This window comes from Chaetura pelagica, unplaced genomic scaffold (assembly GCF_000747805.2).
Source record: "Chaetura pelagica isolate M959 unplaced genomic scaffold, ChaPel_1.0 scaffold104, whole genome shotgun sequence".
NCBI lineage: Eukaryota > Metazoa > Chordata > Aves > Apodiformes > Apodidae > Chaetura > Chaetura pelagica.
Window position 1 is genome coordinate 9,380,204 of NW_009953786.1, and position 19,374 is coordinate 9,399,577.

Here is a 19,374-nt window from a genome sequence, read left to right on the forward strand (position 1 = left end):
TAGCACATACCTTCAAACAGTCTCTAGCCTTCTGCAGCAAGTATGGAAGGTACCGGCTCTGCTTCAGCTGTTCAGTTTTCATAATGGTGCAAAAATTCTGACCCCCCCTGCCAAAGAAGCAACTGGCACCCAGCACACTCACTGTAACTGGCAGCTGGAAACTGCTCCCCTCCCCTGATGCAGACAGAGGCTGGATGAAAGGTCCATATACTTTAGCTGAGCAAATTCTGCTCTTTTCCATTGCTGAGATGGAGACACATCATTATCAAAACTGGTGGCGGGCTTATTTGTTTGTTTCCATTTGGGTAAGTTTTCACTAACCTTACACTCCTTGTTGGTGTGTGTTTGTATGTATTTCCATCCTGGCAGCCAAAGAGTTTGTACCAATCCAGTGAGGTTTGGATAAAGAATTTAAGTAAAAACAAAAATGGTAGTTTTTGACTGAAGACCCAGACCTCCTTCCCCCACAGCTAGCTATGGCTTCCCTCTAGTGGCATTATAGAGTGTTTTTGATTACATATGGGTACATTCTGTGCTTTAAACAGAAAAATGTTGTTGAGACATGTCTTCAGTAAAGTCCATCTAATTACTAGCAATCAAATTGCAATCTGATGTTGTCTTTAGGCAGGAAACAAAGAGAAGGGTGGAAAACACAAATCAATTTGCCATTAAACCTGGGGCCCCCAGTGACCAGCCCAGCAAGAGCATTTGTGCAACCTTTACCAGCTACTTCAAACCACTTCAGAAAAAGCTGAGCAGAGTCGGCTCACAGGAACAACTAGCAGCCCACTGCACCCTACAGTTGCTGTCTTGCAACATTCCCTGATAAAGGGACATAAGATACAACAATCACAGAATCACAGCATGTTAGAGGTTGGAAGGGACCTCTGGAGATCATAGAGTCCAACCCCCCCTGCTAGAGCAGGTTGACCTAGAGCAGGATGCACAGGAGCGCATCCAGGCAGGTTTTGAACCACTCTGGGCATCCTGTTCCAGTTTTCTGCCACCCTTGAAGTAAAGAAGCTTCTCCTCGTGTTCAGATGGAACTTCCACTGAAAAGAGTGGCCCCATCCTCTTGGCATCTGCCCTTCAGGTGTTTGTAAGCACTGATAGGACGCCATCAGTCTTCTCCAGGCTGAGTAACTCCAGGTCTCAGCTTTTTTCCTAAGAGAGATGCTCCAGTTCCCTAATCATCTTCACAGCCCTTCACTGGACTCTCTCCAGTAGTTCCTTCTCTTTTTTGCACTGGGGAGCCCAGAACTGGACATGGTACTCCGAATGTGGCCTCACCAGGGTAGTATTGTAATATCTATTTGATGTTAACAAACAGATCTATTTTAACATCTATTTGATGAGAGTGTGAGTTTTTGATACACTGATACCTTAACCCTGAGAGGTAGGAGACGGATGTATCTATCAACCAGTTTAGAATGTAAAAGCTAGATGTCCAAGTGCACACATGCCTGAGAGCTGATCTTTCATCCGAAATAATAGCCAGTAGGAATAACATTATTTTAGGGGGGAGGGTGCTGGGATGGGCACAGGGACGGAACAAAGAGGGAAACATGTTGAGCCCACTGAGCAAATCCCACAAAGGCATTGGGAGCCCCAGGCTGCCAGACACGAGCCTGGCAGAGCACCCATGAAGCAGTGTGCGAGCACGCACACGGGCACACAGCCACCCTGCCATTCAGGCACAGGCACACCTGCTGCTTGGCACTGCCTGGCTACCAGCTCAGTGCCCTCAGCCCAGTGTCCTCAGCACAGGTATGGGGTGAGGCTGCTCTGCCATCATCTTCCTCACCCCTCTTCCTCCCTCTCACACCTTGGAACAAGGCTTCCAGGCAACCAAGTCTGAAGCAACAGTGTGGCTGTGCCCTTGTCGCACAGCCCAGCTGCCCTACTCCTGAGCAGTGTGAGCTGAGACACCACCAGCAGCTGTTAAGCAGCTGTCAGGGCAAGATGCATTTGGTGCAACACCATCCCTATGCCCACACCAGCAAGTCCTGCTTACAAGTTGTACAAAATTGGCTCCAAAATTATTTCCTGAAAAGAAGAATTAACAAAGCTTGGCTTTTCAGTAAATTTGTGCTGTGTGGGTAGGAGCTCTGGTGTTCAGAAAGACATCAACTGAAGTTGCCCCACATGTCCCATGGGGCAACAGAAGCTGATCTTCCGTCCACAGAAGCCTCCTATGAATTACTGTGTTTCAGCCACTTTTCTCTCCATACTCTACCACTTTTCCTTCCATACTCTCAGGTCACTCTCTAAAGTTCAAATCCCTTATCATTTTGCAAGCATTATCCTCTGACATCTGCCATTACACTTCTTATATCTGGAGTTTCCAATACATTTGGATGTCAGCTGGAAAATAAATGGTGCGTACAACACGGGAGAGCACAGACATGTGGTACTGCTCTAAACCTCTCTGGAGAGAAAGCACTGCTTGAGGGAAGAACTGGATCAAATTAAGCTTATTTTTCTTGTTTGCAAAGCCCATGAAGATACTTGGCAAGGGAAGGCTTGAGGGGGGAGCTTTCACTCTCCAAAGTGAATGCTTCAGTGTTGTTTTTGTTGTCTCCAGGGGGGAGAAAAAAAAAAAAAAGCGTAAGTTAGGAGGATTCATACTTTCAGTCTTTTGGGAATTCAGTAGTTTTCTGCATAAACTGTATCCCTCATAAATCCACAGTGAAAGTTTGGAAATTGATCCATTAGGATACACACGAATGTCTCCTCCCAGACAAGTGAAAGAAGCCTGGAGTAAAAGGACTACCTACTCTCTAGAGAACTCCTTCCCCCTCCAGAACAGCCCAGAACAAATAATGCATCCTGTTTAAAGAAACTCTCCTGTTCTTTCTTCGTACATGAAACTGAAAAAGCTGTACATGAACTTCATTGAAGTGCTGCAGCATTTGAGGATCCAACCCACATATCCTGAAAGGTTTAAGTAAAACTACTGTTGCTCATGTGGAAACATGAAGGTTTTACTAAGGGAGATGGAGCACTGGTGCTGGTCGCTGATAAAAGCAGTAGAGTCTCTTTCCTTGGAGACATTCAAAAGCTGTCTGGACAAATTAAAAAAAAAGTTTGGCTTGAAAAGGACCTTAAAGATCATCTAGCTCCAACCCCCCTGCATGGGCAGGGACACCTCCCACTAGACCAGGTTGCTCCAAGCCCCATCCAACCTGCCCTTGAACACTTCCAGAGAGGGAGCATCCACAGCCTCCCTGGGCAACCACCAGTGTCTCACCACCCTCACACTAAGAATTTTCTTCTAATGTTTAACCTAAATTTCCCCTCCTCCAGTTTTAATCCATTCCCCTTGTCCTCCCACTACAAGCCCTCGTAAAAAGTCCCTCCCCAGCTTTTCTGTAGGCCCCCTTCAGGTACTGGAAGGCTGTAGTGAGGGCCCTAGGTAACAGGCTCTAGGTGGCCCTGGTTAAGAAGGGCTGGACCAGATGACCTCCAGAGGTCCCTGACAACCTCAATCCTCTGTTGCGATGCTTCGTGAAAGTCCATCTCTGCCTCTCATCTGTGCAGCTCCAGGACCTGCTTATTGATGCTTATCAGTTTAGAAACTAAACCAAGAAACAGGTTGGAGCCTTCAGTCACATACTGACTGGGTGAACACTCACTGCCAAGTCTGGAAGCAGTAATACTAACACTTTTAATCCTAATTCAGTGCATTTCTCTTCACAGAATATGAGTTACTGATTCCCTTTCAGGACTGGAACTGCTAAACACCTTCGGTGTCCTAAGTGCTTGTTTTTTTAACGACCAAGGAATTTGCAGTGTAAAGGCCTGAATAATGCATATGCAACTTGGGGGTTTTGTGAATTAACTGTGTAGCCTGGGGAGAAAAACACTCAAATGGGTAATCTCTTAGATGGTACCCATAGCCACTACTCGAAAAACTTGTGCATTGCATGTTACAAAATGCAGTGCTGTTATTCACAGAATGTATATGCTCCTTCCTATCCACGTTACCCTATCTGAACTAAATCAATTACACAGTAATGCAGATAGAGCAATGGCTTTCAAAGCAGACAGAAACGTGCTTTTTCTGAACTGGGTAAGCTTGGCCATTTCAGGAACACTAACAGTAGCATCTCAGAATCCAGCATAGACCATCTACCCAGGTGTTTAGGTCTAACCTGAACTGAGTCCCCTGATTCCCTACCTAATGTGTAGGAAGGTAAATGTGACCTAGTTTCAAACAAGAGTAAAGTTCATAAAGCATTTCAAGTCTGCACTACAATAAGTGCAAGCTAACCACACTCTTTCAAGTGCAATGAGCATACCCAGCACTTGGCATACTAAGCATCAACTTAAGTGGAGTAACAGCTAAGCAACACATTTTAATGTACCATTTCCTAGTCTACACAAGATGCAGAAATACAATTTTACACTTTTATACGAAAAATATTAGTTCCCCAGCAAATCTCTATCTTGGGCTAATCAATTAATTAAATGTATTAAATGTATCTGGAATTACCAAACAAGAATCAAATTACAACAACTTTGAGACAAGCATTCAACAGAGTTATTGTTTATTACTGGCCTGTAATTCTGAAATATAAGGACTCATCCCACTACTTTTCTCCATACCTGGCCAAAGTTGCACTTTAGGATCAGACAGACCCATCTTTCTAGACCATCTTCCATGAAGAACAAAGAAGGAGGTACAGCCATAGAGGGCTGGCTAGCAGATAAAAAGAAAGTACTTTAAGACACTTTAGAAAATTGTATCACCCCTGGTCATTGTGATGTCCTCTACCGCAAAATAGTGATGCCTTTTGCAGAAAATTTATTAATGAAGTATTAATAGAGTACATTTCTAGTTCTACCAAAGGCATGTTTATTCACCAAAGAGTTGCAGCAGACTAACATTTAGTAAATTCACCTTAAAAACACCTCCAAGTAATAGCTAGTTATATCAAGTATAAGCTGGCATGTAAAAACACTCTTAAATGACAAGTGAGTCTATTTACCTTGCTTCAAGAGTTGTATTTACCTCCCCAAAAGCCAGAGAGCACACTGTGCCATAAGAACACTGTAGCTGGCTGGCCAAGAAACACTGGACATGATCACACTGCCACCAAGTATCTTCATTCCATCTGTATTTATTGAAAAAATATGTACATATTGATCAGTATGATATCAGCTGCTTCAACAGCATCTTTACATCGAAGATGAAATGAAGAACATCAGACTAGGATGGGGGAAGAGTAGCAAAATGTCTTTTTAAATGTCCTATTTTCCCCAAGATGTCATAAGCAAGGGAAGTTCTCATACTGAGTGTGCTGGAGTCCCACAGTGAGTGCGCCAGAGATCAACAGCTTTGCTGACGATAGCATCAGTGTTATCTTGAGGAATCTACAACAGATCAGGGTGAGATGCCTTGTCAGAGTACTTCACTTGGGTTCTTTTTTTTTCAAATAAAGACTTTAAATTTCCAATTAAAATTTTATCTCTTTATAAAAAATAAAACAAAACTAGAATTTCACCTCCCTGCACTAACAACCCCCCATCCCTCAGCCCTACACACACCATAGTACCTCCAGGTTTTAGAAAAAAAGCTTTTCTTTACAAAACGCTAAGACGACCACCCAGGCATCTCCCATTTCACACATCCCTAACCTGACATCAGGCAGAACTCATGCTGGCCATCCATGACCACAAATGTATTGAATCTAACCAAGATCACATTGGGATCCCACAATCCTGCTTTGATGCTCATGACTATTCATAGAAGTTCAGGGTCAGGTTCATGACTACGTCTTTACATCAACAGAAAACATAGCTTGAGTCCACAGCTTCACACTCAGACAAGTTGCCAGAAATCAAGCCTCTTAAGGAGCTTCCAGAAATATTAACCTAATTTCATCTAGACAGAAAAAAATTATTTCATATCACAAGGAATATTGTCAAAATTGTACAATCAGAGATAACACATGTATCCCAAAACCTAAAAATCTCTTTATTCTATGAAAAAAGCCTTACCTCCCTGATAGAGAAAATTATTCCTCTCATCCCTCTGCATTCTCTCTCCACCTTGATACTATTACACTATTCTCAGTCAGTAATGTAACAGTCTCTTATGGTACGCTTGCCACAGGCAAATGACTTCAAGGCTGAAATACACTTTTTATAAACCATAAAAGGTAATACAAAGCACAGCAGAGTACTTACATTTTCTAAAAACTGTGTGATCTTCTCTGCAGTATTCAGTGCTATTATCTTCATTTTAAAGGTTAATAATATCTCCAGAGCAACAAAAACAAGAATCTTGCAGGAGCCACTAATAACTTTGTCCCAAACTCTAAAAAAAAAAAAAAAAAAAAAAAAAGGTAATTGTTAAACATTATTGTAGTGCTTATGTGCTTATTTATCTGCTAGAACATTCTATGTACAATCCCCTTTTTCCATATTATTTTTCTGAATAACAGGAATGTGTTGAATTACTCCGGGCAGGGTAAATAAAAGACACTTTATCAACTCCTAAATCTGTAGAGAGCAGAGTGATGACAAGCAGCAATGTATTGATTGGTATGGTGTGTTCTTGTTTAGCAATGGAACTGTTGACAAGCTCCAATAAAAAAATCAATCTTGTTTTAATAGCCTGAACTGTGACAACTACTCTCCACCATACAGTAAAGGTGAGAATTTTTCATAGGGCAAAAAAGGAAACAAACTTTATTAGTACTCATAATAAAGACAGTCGTCAAACAGTTAAGTAGCTGAAAATTAAAAAGGTTATAATACTGGACAATAACATCTCAAGAAGTTAAATATTCCAGGTGATTGCTGCATAAGATGCAAATACAATATATCAGCACAGTATAATCCACATTGTTCAAATTAGGAACAAGGAACAACTATTAAGCCTTTCAATCCATCCCACTGTGTACAGACTCTCCCAGAATTACCTAAGCTTTCTTACCACCTGTATGAAACTGTGCCTGCACCTCACAATTTTAAGAAAACCTGAAGGGCAGGCCTCCAAAGGCTGCAAGTGCTTCAGCAACAGAACTTAGATGAATATTAACAAGGATTCACACTACTAAAACTGCCTGCAACAATTTGAATTCATCCTTCATCCAGCAGCTCTATCTCAGGTCCAATTCAACAGACTTGGGACAAAAGATTATCCAAAACCAGTGTGAAACTATCTGTCAGATGACAGCTTCTGTGGACTTGCATTACTTTTAGTTCTTGAATTTTAAGATCTTTGTCAGAAAGACTTTCTGAGGATTACTGCGCTTGCTACTTCTAGGCACTTGTTTAAACTGCCTCTGCTTCCACATAAAAACCTGAAGGACAAAGATCACATACTATCCTCCATAATCTCTGAATACAGTAACACTAGAAAATATCTTCTGAAGCCCATCTGTAAACTTGGATCTATGGCTGTGCTTCTTCCAAAGACAACTCAATTTTTATATGACCTTCTCTCTTGCCCTTCAGGCTGGAGTGCCAGGAGAACACAGCACAGGCGGAACATGAACTTTGACAGCTGAATTGAAGAGTAGGTATCACACCTTTAAACAAGGAGATGAGAACTGAGAGTCCAAGAAAGAACCATGAGGATGACTGGAGCAAGTATTCTCTGAGGAATGGATCAGCTGGGGCTGTTCAGCCTGGAGAAGGGAAGGCTTTTTTGGGGAATCTCATCAATGTCTATAAATACCTGAAGGAAGGGTGCAAAGAGGATGGAGCCAAGGCTCTTTTCAGTGCTGGCCAGAGGCAGGATGAGAGGCAGCAGGCACAAATTGAAATACAGGAGGTTCCCTCTGATCAGCAGAAACAGCAGGAAGCACTTTTTCACTGTGCAAGTGAATGAGAACTAGCACAGGTTGCCCAGAGAAGTGGTGGAGCGTCCCTCCTTGGAGACATTCAAAAGCTATCTGAGATCATATTCCTGTTCCACACCCTACATATAGGCCACCCCTCTTTATTTCTAACACATTTTCCTTCACAAATGTATCTGATTAGAATCAAAGAGCAACCCCTCATGTGTGTCATGGGCACCATAACTGTAATTATGAATGACAATACACAGAGTAGCAGACCTCAAAAACAGGAAAGAATTTTTAAAGTTCATATTAAAGCTCCTATTAATTTGAATATAAACTTACTAATACTAATAGAAAATACCCAGTATTTCATTATTTTGCTTCAAGTCTCCTGACTTTATTCTCCATAATTACATTACAGTAGGTTACATTTCATGCTCAGAAAACACTCTAATGTTTTCCTGCATTATTTAGTCAGCTTCCAGGACAAGTGTTTTAACAATAGCAAAACAGATGCAGTATCTAAATCACCAGCGTCTAACAAATTTTGGAGGGTGCATAACAAAGTGAATGAGACGTCAGCACTAACCAGCTGTGTCTCCTGCAGTGTTTTTCCCCTTAACATTTCCAGCTATTGTTACTCTCGGTGCAACTCCACCAGTAACAGCAGTAAGGGAATTACTATGTGACATTGTGATAAACAGCCCATCGGTAAGCACCTTGTCTACACCAGTCGAGCCAGGAATAGTAACATAAACCATGTTAGAAAATTGTTCACTTAGAATGGAAGAAGCCAACAGCAGTTTCAAGGAAACTTGTATTTTGATGATCCTATCCTAATATAGCACCCTTTACACATTGTATCTTGAGTGATGATAATGTAAGTATTCTGCTTTCACTTTTTAAGTAAGAGCAAACACTTCAGATCAAACAGACCATCAGAAATGGAACTTTTACCCATTTTTTTAATGCTTGTAGAGATGGGAAAAATTCTAACAGAGGTGTCATGCAATGTGCCTGTAAGCCCTACTCAGGAATGCTCAGGATGCAACTATCACCCTCTGTGAAATAGAACAGTATTCAATTAACCACAAGAGCACTATTGTAGGTATTTCTTGAAAAGTGAAATAGTAGTAACAACCACAAGGGAAAATACAAAGAAACAGGAAGCTGTGACAGTAAAGAGCATGCCAAAGATTATACAAATGAAGCCATTTACTTTTCACTGAGCTTTTTCTGTAGACAAGATACAACTTACTCTGTATGTGTGTGAAGGCATGGCATTCTCAATGCAGTTTTTCTGGCTCCTCAACCATGACAGTGCAGTAGTATACAAGAAGCATCACAGCTATCATTAATCTCACAGTTTTTCCCCTGAGGCCGCAGCATAAGCACACTCCATCTTATTCCCTGGTTCTGGTTCTCCAGTCATCCAGGCCAGAGACACTTAAAGAGAACCAATGCCTGACCATCTCTGCCTGCACTTCTAGGTGTCCTTCCAGTGCTAACTGGACATGATGAGGCTCCCAAAAATCTGATCCTGATACCATGTCATGATCTTGAGCCCATCAGTTTTCAGAGTTGGGAAGCAGCTCAATTACTTAAACAAAGGCAAATTGATTTAAGCTTCACTGTAGTAGTAGCTCACATGCACGTTCTTATGCCCTCCCACTACATAGTCAGTGTAAGGTATTTTTCATATTTCTGTTTTCTCTGCTAGCAAATAACTTATATTTTTGCAAGTAGATGTGATCTATGCAGGGCATGGAGATCACAGATGTAAAACTATAGAAGTCATGTATCAATACCTGAGGAAGTGCCAGTCTGAAAGGTAATCAGGAGAACTACCAAACACTTTGCCACAAACAAGCTACCAGATGCTAATAACCTAACACCACCCCATCAGCTATTACAGTCATGTAAATGCCAAGTCTTCAGAGCACAATACAAACAATGTTAGTCAGGGGTATGATATGTGATTGGCAACATGAGGCCATAAAAATTGCCAGGCTTATTCACAATTATATTTGCAAAGCTGGATTACTTCTGTTGTAGCTGGATCATCTGGGGTGACAGCACAGGAATAAACTGGCAGCCAAAGCACCATTTTGCCTGTAGAGTTGAAACCACAGATGGGATACCAAGCTTTAACAGCAGGGCTCTCCAGCTGAAGGCCTACATGGCACCATTGGGAAGCTTCCCATGTACGGGGCTTACTGAACAGATGACCAGATAATGCTGTTGCAGAAATCAAGCAAACAGGGCAACGGTGAGTTTAAAAACTAAAGGTGTGATCCAAAGCTCTCCCTGTTTCAGAAGCGAGTAAGCTGTTCTGTTCCTCTTAAGCCTGTGCTACAGGCTGGTTCATGTTCCAGGAAGCTGCCTGTCAATGTTCCAGGTGGGATACAGAGCCCTGAGGATACAGTGCCACTGAAATGGCCAGTCTACCCCTTTTACCTTTGTGGCATCTTTAAGAAGTCTGTTAAGAAGCTTGTTCCATAATATATCAAATGGATTAGGGCAAACAAAGACACTGCATAAGCTCAAAGGAAAAGTTTCTACATGAAACTCATCTATATAAATTTCCCAAGCCCATTTAAATTAAACCAATGCATAAATGTTAAGATTATATAACTTGGAGAAACCTGCTATAAAATAGTATTTATACTGAATGACAAAGACTGTCAGGAGTAAAGCTGATATGCAACTTCATCTCACCATTATTGGATAAAATTTTTGCATAGCATAAACAAATTTTGTACACCTCAGAGAAAAAGCCATAAAATTTAGATTTAGGTGCCCAGCAGAGAAGAGTATAATTTATAGAAAGCAAGCAATCTCTCTAAGAAATACAGTACTAAATCATAAGTTAAATTAAATCATAAAAGATAGAGCTCAGATCATCTCTCACTTGACAAAAAAATAGGTAAAACTCACAGGAGAATTGGAGACTTGTTTTCAATGCTCAGCAGTTCTCACACTGCCATTTGGATACATTTCAGATAAGCATTAGGGCTTCTAGATTCTAATCCAAACTGAAACTCCAAGAGTTTATTAGGTTTATATGTCACATGCAACCCATGAAGTATGTTACTTCCTTAGCAAATGAGCCTATTATGATTACAACTGAATAATTCAGAAACCTAAATTGGCAAAAAAAAGGTGCACTTTTATCATGTTCTCACAAGAACTGTTGGAAAACTGCTGTGACATCAGAAGTACCAACACTGACATTTGTTTTTACTCCAAAGTGATAAAAAAGCCAATACTGCATGGAAAAAAAAAAAAGTATTTGAAAAATATAAATCAAAATACTCAGTAAGGTAAAACAGCATATGAGAATGCTAAATAGTACAGTAACTAGATAAAATATTTTACATAAATGAACTGATTTCGAAATGGCAGAAGTTTGAAACGAAAGATTTTGACAAGATGAAATACGAAAATCAAAATACTTCATGTAGATTTCTTTCTTTTACACTATCAAGATAACACAGCTCCCTAAAATGCTCGATTTTCAACAGATATTTTAAAAAAATCTGAATCTTCCAGTAGCAAAACTGCTCTGATGCAAAATCCTCTTTCAGATCTAGTTGTCAGCCATAAGGCCTTGTAGCAAGATCATCAATCACATAAGCTCTAAATAAAAATATTTCCTAGGGGACATGCAAGGAAGTTCCTGATGCAGTAGTCAGCAAAGACTACTTCAGATCACACGAGACTACAGAAAAAAAGGCCTGAAGAGACTGGCAAGTCCCAGGTAAGGCAGTCACTTCTAATAACAAACTGCATTAAGCTTCACACAGAGAAAGCACAATGAAACAAGGTTAAACATGATCTGCTGAAAGGAATCCACAAATGCAAATGTAAAACAGAGATGCAGGCAAAGCAGATGTATCCAATTGCTTTTAAGAATGTAATAAACATTATATACATGCTTACATTATTTCTGTAGCTGTAAAAAGTAGTAAAAGCTTTTAACTACTACATCACACAGAACCACCACTTTACAGAGATTATAATTTGGGAGCCTTAGGGTGGCTTGATGAGAAGAACTTGCCATGTTAACAATTACCATGCTGCACACAGAGTAACACTTAAAGGTCTACCACCAAATCCTTCAGGTTTTGCTCAAAAAACGTTTTCTCAGACATATTCCTTGGCATCAGTAAAACATACAGTCTCACTGTACTGCAAGACTGGAGAGCATGATTTCTAATCTTACAGCTTGTTTCCTAAAACTCCCCTATTTTCATAAGGGCAAATAAAACATTTTCTAAAAACAGCTGTTCCCCACTTCATCAAACGTTAAGTCCCAAATAAGCAAGCAAGACTACATTCACTATTCAGATTCTGACCATCATTACTACCATAAAGCAGGAGGGACCTTGACAGGCTTCAGAGGTGGGCTGATGCCAACTTTATTAAGTTCAATAAGGCCAAGTACAAGGTCCTGCAGCTGGGTTGGGGCAATCCGAAGCACAGTTACAGATTGGGCAGATAATGGATTGAGAACAGACCAGAGGAAAAGGACTTGGGGGTCTTAGTTGCTAAGAAGCTCCATACAAGAGGGCAATGTGTGCTTGCAGCCCAGAAAGCCAACCATGTCCTGGGCTGCATCAAAACAAGTGTGAACAGGAGGTCGAGGGAAGTGATTCTGCCCCTCTGCTCCACTTTCATGAGACCTCATCTGGAGTATTGTGTCCAGTTCTGGAGCCCCCAACACAGAAAGGACATGGAGCTCTTGAAGCAAGTCCAGAGGAGGGCCAGGAAGATGACCAGAGGGCCGGAGCACCTTTCCCATGAGGACAAACTGAGAGAGTTGGGCTGTCCAGCCTGGTGAAGAGAAGGTTCCAAGGAGACCTTATGCTGAATTTCCAGTACCTGACGTAGCTACAGGAAAGCTGGGGAGGGACTAGATTCCTATACCAGCCACTGAAATCCTGGAGGAGCTGAAGTAAAATTTCTCCTGAACCTTGTTACTTCTTAAAGTTTCAAGGTAGCTGAAAACAAAATCATTGTTTTCTCTGTGCCATCAGTAGTACAGTAGCAACTCTTATTAAATGCAGAAAGGATACATAGAGATGCATCTAGCTTGAACTTTACACTTTTCATGAGTTCTCAGACATCAGAATTGGAGAAATCATACAAGCTTCATTTCATGCCATGCACAATAATTTTCCCCTTTTAAAAGCTGGACAGCCTATCTCCAGCTGTTGAATCCTGATATAAAGCACTATTTCATTAATGTTTTAATACTCAACCTGCCCTAGTACTTTTAAAAATAAACTTTTCCAAATTTTTTTCATCTAATGCTAAGACAATATTATAACCACTACTTAAGCAAGAATTTTGGTTAAAAAACCTGAAAACTGACCACTCTTCAGCTATCTAGCACTAAGAGGGGATTTTGAGTTTTAATTCCTATGAGGCATTAAGTATCAGTCACTATATTTAACGCCATCCTGCTTTTATTTCAATATAAGAAATGATCACATAGAGATTGCTTTGCATGAGTAACAAGTGGAATCAAATCCAATTTTATAATTTCCAAGTCAACAAGTTAACTCCATAATCTTACCAATGAAGTATGGAGAGCTCTTTGCCTGTTAGTAATGACAAAAAGCTAAAATTAATATGTAATTACAAACAGAAAAGAAAAAATAGCACTTGCCTCTGTAAACTAGACTCAGGTAAACAGCCTGCAAAACACTTTTTAAACCAAAGATCATAGGGGAGTTTGCTCATTGCAGCACATGCTTTCAGATGCACCAGGAGTCTGTTGTCTTCAATGTTCAAATACTGCTCCAGAAATTTTGGCTGAGAAAGGAATTGGAAAATTTTAGACAACTCTCATCAGAGTATCCTCCATTGTTAACACACTGTAAGACAAAAAGAGTCTGAAAACTAAAAAAATAAATAAAATAGCACATTAAAATAACAAACTTGCATTATATATTTTAACTAAAAACATACTGTTCCAAAATACAAATGTTGCTGATTTTTGCAAGTAGCTAATTAAGTATTTTAATAAACAAACAACCCCAGGTTTCTTAAATTGCTGACCACTACAGAACTTCCAAAATATGCAGTACTCCCTAATGAAAGGAGGTGTTTAAGAGCTTCAGGCAATGTAGAGAGTAAACCAGCATTAATTACTTTACTGCTACCATCATAAGTAAAATTGAGTTTCATTCACCTCAAACCTAATCACCTCAGCACACGTGAAAAAAATAATAATAATCTACACACAGTGCAGCAAACCCCTGATAATCAATTCTGACAGTAAATCCCTGTGCAATATATTAAAAGCTGAACATTGATTTCTTGTTTGAAAGTCCAAAGTATTTAGCAAAGCCAATAGAACAGCATTAGACAGAGCTGAAAAATTAATTCATCATTCTCATTTTGTTTAAATTCTAATATAACACAAGATATGTTTCCATAAATTCAGGAGTGCCTTTGTAATTTTTATTAGGTAAATGATAGGTAACAACAACATAATTAGGTAAACAGGTAACAACTTCAGCTGTCAAAAGACAAAAAACACTTTCTTTGTCTGTGTTCCAACAGCTGGAGTCTTGGTACAATGTTCATATTAAAACACAAACTTGTGAGGGAGACACTTGGCACTTACTATGTGCATGTGAGCACAAACTTTCTTTAAAAACGCTCCTCTACCCTTCAAAAAGAATTACAGAACCTGGTGAAATTTCAGGTATCACTTCCAGCAATAGGAGGTAGGCTTAAAAAGTATTTCTCAGTTCCAAAGAATAACAAAGGATGCAGGTATTTTTCTGCAACAAATTTTCATTGTGATTGCCAGTGAACAGGTACTAGGATACTTACATCTGAGTGGGTATTACTAACTAAAAGGTTTTTTATCTGTTAAGACTATTTGAAGAATTGCAAAAGCTTTTTTAATAATAAAGCAAATTTATTGTTCTTCACAATAACATTTTTATGTTATAAACCTGTGAGACAGAAGTTCAGAATTAATATTCTATGAAAGCACTTAAATGTTCAGTGCCAAAAGAATGCTATTCCACTTTTTACTATCTCTTAACCTGCAATGTAATGTTTTTCTGAAGACTAAGCACTCTGCTGCATTTATAAAGCAAAGCAACTGTGCTTTGTCTGTTACTCCGTAAGAAGCATATGGATGCCAGAGATGCAGCCTAGAAAGTAGCAAGCCTCCATCAGGATCTTCTTGACTTCGTGACAGGTTCAACTGTTTACAATAAAGAAAATTCTTAAGTGACCGATTTTTGAGAAATACCATTCAGCTAGATACAATGTAAGCTCTAGCTAACCTGCAAAGAACTTAAGATGTAATTGAAGACTACCATGTAGCAAACAAAAACAATTTCTAATGTTACATTAGATAAAATGCCCTACAGGCTGGTACAATCACAATACAAAAGCACTCTTCCTGTTTTCTCAAAACAGTTGCTGGAACAGATTCCAAGGGCATCACCTCTGATGCTCCAGTTGTCTCCATATATTAATGCTTTCCATTACTTCCTCTTCTCTCCTTCATAGCTCTCCTCACAAAAAAAGAAAAAAAAGAAAAAAAAGAAAAAAGTATTTTTTCCTTACCAATTGTTGTAATGAATCTTTGTGCTTGCTGTTCAGCTGATTCACAAAGCAGCTGACAAGCCAATAGCATTCTATAGGATCCTCCACCATTTCCTCCATTGCTTTAGCAATAGCAAGAAACACTTCATCTTCAGGCTCCTGGAAAACAATGCCATAAAAGTTAACTACAAAGAAATACTGGATTATCTGATTTAAATTATGATTACATTCCTTTTCCCTGCTATTGGGGAAAACAAACTGGAATCAACATACAGAAAGAGCTGTTCTGACATTCCTAAGTGAAACACTGCAGCAGCTGAATTATGGTGACAGATACCTGTTAAAATAGAAAAAATAAGACTCGTCTTGCTTTTAAAATCAAAACATAAAACAGGAGTTTGGAACAACTCTGATTCAAAGTTCTCAAAAGAGATAATATCACATCCTAACAAGGCAGCAATAATCCTACTTCTATGCTCCCACGTTTATACTGCATAGCAGCAGAATTTTTCACCATATTCCTTGCCAAAGGCCAAACAGGTCCCTCAAACACCTTTGTAATTGATGACAAAAAGAAAATGCAGACATGAGCTCTGTGTCTACCTTCAATATACAGAAAATCTTTTGGTTTGAGATAAACACCTTCCTAGACACAAATACTTTTCCCAGGTGATGAGTACCTTATTTCCCACCAACACATTAAGCATGTGATGGGCACACCACCATCTTTTCTCCAGAGGATAGAGAGGCAACTCAGGAAATCTTTAAGCAGGGGAGATGAACAAGGGAAGGCTCCAGATTTGCCCTGTTTCTTGCAATCTTCCTTATGCAGACAGTATTGACTACATTAGGAGGCAGGGTAACAAGCCAGGCATGTATCCACAGACTGATCTACTGTAACCATCAGTAGCTTACTGCTACATTATCACAGTCTGCTAAATGACTCAAATATTTAAAAATATTTAGACCAGTCCAACACCATCTTTATACTCCCACTGCCTCCAGAACAAAATATGTACTTGACTATCATGCAATAACCTTGTATAAGATTCAGGGGACAGTGACTGCATTGAAAACAGGCTGGCAGATAAAGAGAGCAAATGTTTTTCACAGCAAAACAAACATAAGTTACAGGACTAGTAACTGTGGATCTGCTAAACACCACCACTATTCAACCACAGAACACTAGTGAGAGCAGCTAATGTCCTGAGATGCACTGACAAAACACTTGCTCAGAAAGCGATACTGCTCTAGAAGGAATGAATTCTCAGCCCACTAGCTGATATGCCAAGAAATTTAAATCAAGAAAATTACTACTCTATAGGAAACTTGCAGGGAAGGATGGCCACATTCCTAGGCGATGAATGGCAAGGGCACAGAAACACTCTCCCTCTCTGACAAGAGAATGCTCTATACTATCATCCAGTCCAAAAACATTTTATTCTCCAAAATTTCCAAAAAGCTTTGTTTAACTCTTTTTAACTTTTCTTTTTTTTAAGTTCTGATGTCAAATTTCATTATTACATATGAAAAATAACAAAGTAAGCAGGGTTAGAGTGAACATGCTTAAATTAAATACAGGATAGAAACCACTTCAGAATGTCCCATGGCTCCTTCCATCACCTTCTCTTTCAGAGAGCTTTATACGTAAGATCCACATATTGTTTCTATCATTACATTCTAGACTTGCCATTAAAACAGACTTGTTTACCACAGAGTACAGGCATTACCTGACAGAAGCCTGGATAAGTTCAGACTAATAGAAAAAGGTCAGTACATTAAAGTCTAGATTTAAAAACAAATACTTTATGATGCAATTTGCAATAAATTGCTGCTTATACTGGCTCTAAATTATCCCTGTTCCAGAACATTTAAGAAACTATGAGCTCTAATATGATTATGTCATTTTGATTTCAGTGCTATAAAGAAAATGAAGTGTACTAGAGTACAAAAGGCCTGAAGCCTAACAGGCAATGTACAGAAAAGAGACTTTAGAGCATAAAATCTTAAGTAAGTACTTATGGGAAGACAAAGAGAAAAGCAATGAAATGTCTTATTTTATACTAGCACTTATTTTTAATTCACCTTACTTCATCTGTGTATATACATTTGTGGGGCTACTTGCAGTTTCTCACAGGTTTACAGTCCCAAGTTAAATAAAATACTATATTTAAAAGACTGTTAAAATGACAACTGACCAATGGAAAAGCAGAGTTTCGAGGCAATTTTCCTGATTCCAGCTGATGTATACGGAGGAAAACATCTACCTGTGGAGTAGAATCATTAATAAAACGAATTACACAAAGAGCATGGTGTATATCCCAGTACTGCTCCTGCCGGTACTTCATCACCAAAGCATGGGATTCATGGTGAGGAGGAATAATTCCTAAGAAAAATAAAAAATAAAAAGAACAGAAAAGAAAGATTAGCAACTGTAAAGAGGAAAAGCAGCAGCCAAACTCTCTTCCCAACAGATTCACCTTAATTCAATTCCTACTATAACTCCAGCCTACAGTAAAGCAGGATCTGGCACTGCAGTTTGCTTATAAACTTGGTCAAATAAAACAAATAGAAAAACCCACAAAAGTGGAAGTCAGTGCACCAAAAAAGCACTTTAGCATTAGATCTATTAAAAATAAAATAAAATTAGATGTTAAGTGAGTATAGGAAAAATCTACTCTTGGACTATTGTTTCTCAAGCTCCTCTACAAGACTTTCAGCAAATGAATGCTCTTTTGTATACCACATAATGATGCTGTTAAGAAATGTCATTGTTGGGATAAATGGGAAATAATAGGTGTACTCTTCCATTCCAATAAGCTTTAATTTTAAATTGTGAATCTTAATTTTTTACTCCTATTCATAGTTTTTAATACAGTACTAGTTGCATATTTATACCCAGCTTCCATTTACTTTGAAAAGAAAGTGGATGCAGAATGATTTTTGCATACATCAGCTGTTCATGTTCTCAAATTCTACACTTTGTCTGAGATGGCCAGAGAATATATACAGGCAATTAACTAATGCAAAGATACTGTACATTCCAGTAATATTTAATTCACAGTTAAATCTCTGCCAGAAAATTCTTTACTCACTGTATTATAGAAATTAATCTTCTCTAAAATAACATTCAGAAGCAAAATCAATCACATAGGTTGAATTAGTTCCAGATTAAAACTGAAGAATACCACACAAATACTTTGAAAAGTGGCATTTTTACTTTCTTAGCACAACACAAATATTTTTCTGGTTTCCTAGGAGGAAAAATTAAAAAAGGAAAAAAAACCAACTACGTAGTGAGGCAGAGAAAAATAAACCTTTTACAATCTCCAAACATGATGCTCAATGTTTCACTCCCCTTTTCCTTCCCCTCACTCAAGACTCAATCTTGCCATGCACTGATGTTCACAACAAAACTGTCACAGGCTTCAACTTACATACAGCAAAGCAAAAATAGGCCACTTCCATATCGCTAGTTGAGCAGAACCTTCTTCATTGTAGAAACCCATGAGAACAAACTATTCTTTAAAAAGTCAGTTCAGAAACAGGCTACCTGCTGCTTTTTAAAGAAAAAAAAATAGTCCTGCCAACTGTTAAACCATGAACTGGCTGAGTTTTAGTAACAAGCATAACAGGCAGAAAATTATATTTTATTTTCCAACTGCAAACCTGTCTGCATTTCAAAAAGCTGGGACAGAGCAAGACATTTTTCACATTATGCAGAAACAGAGTCAACATCATGATTTTGTATGTACATACTGCCAGCTGCCTTCCTCAAACACAGAAGACTACCTTAGGCAGACAGAAAAGAAGTTTATACAGAGGGATTTCTAGAAACCATCATGAGTCATACCTGAACTGGAAGTTAACAGAGACGTTGCTGATAATGTGTAACCTTTGACAGCAAGGAGCCTTAGCTCATGTCTAAGATAATTTTTCTGACAGGATAGAAACTCTTCTGTGAAACTATTAACATTATTTAGAGGAGATATAATACCTC

At 39.1% G+C, this 19,374-nt stretch overlaps 1 protein-coding gene across 4 annotated transcripts in view; it reads right to left on the reverse strand.

Moving 5' to 3' along the window:
- Positions 1-5,111: 5,111 nt before the first annotated feature.
- Positions 5,112-19,374, reverse strand: part of TBC1D7 (TBC1 domain family, member 7) — a 17,511-nt gene continuing 3,248 nt past the window's right edge. For 2 of the 4 annotated variants that reach the window (XM_010000935.1, XM_010000937.1), the window contains 5 exons: positions 17,573-17,760; positions 15,396-15,533; positions 13,471-13,616; positions 6,193-6,322; positions 5,112-5,376 (listed from right to left, as the gene is read on the reverse strand). In XM_010000935.1, the coding sequence (XP_009999237.1) occupies positions 5,290-5,376; positions 6,193-6,322; positions 13,471-13,616; positions 15,396-15,533; positions 17,573-17,760 (689 nt within the window). In that variant the 3' untranslated portion in view covers positions 5,112-5,289. The remainder of the gene's footprint in view (positions 5,377-6,192; positions 6,323-13,470; positions 13,617-15,395; positions 15,534-17,572; positions 17,761-19,374) is intronic. The other 2 variants (XM_010000936.1, XM_010000938.1) reach the window with 2 other exon arrangements.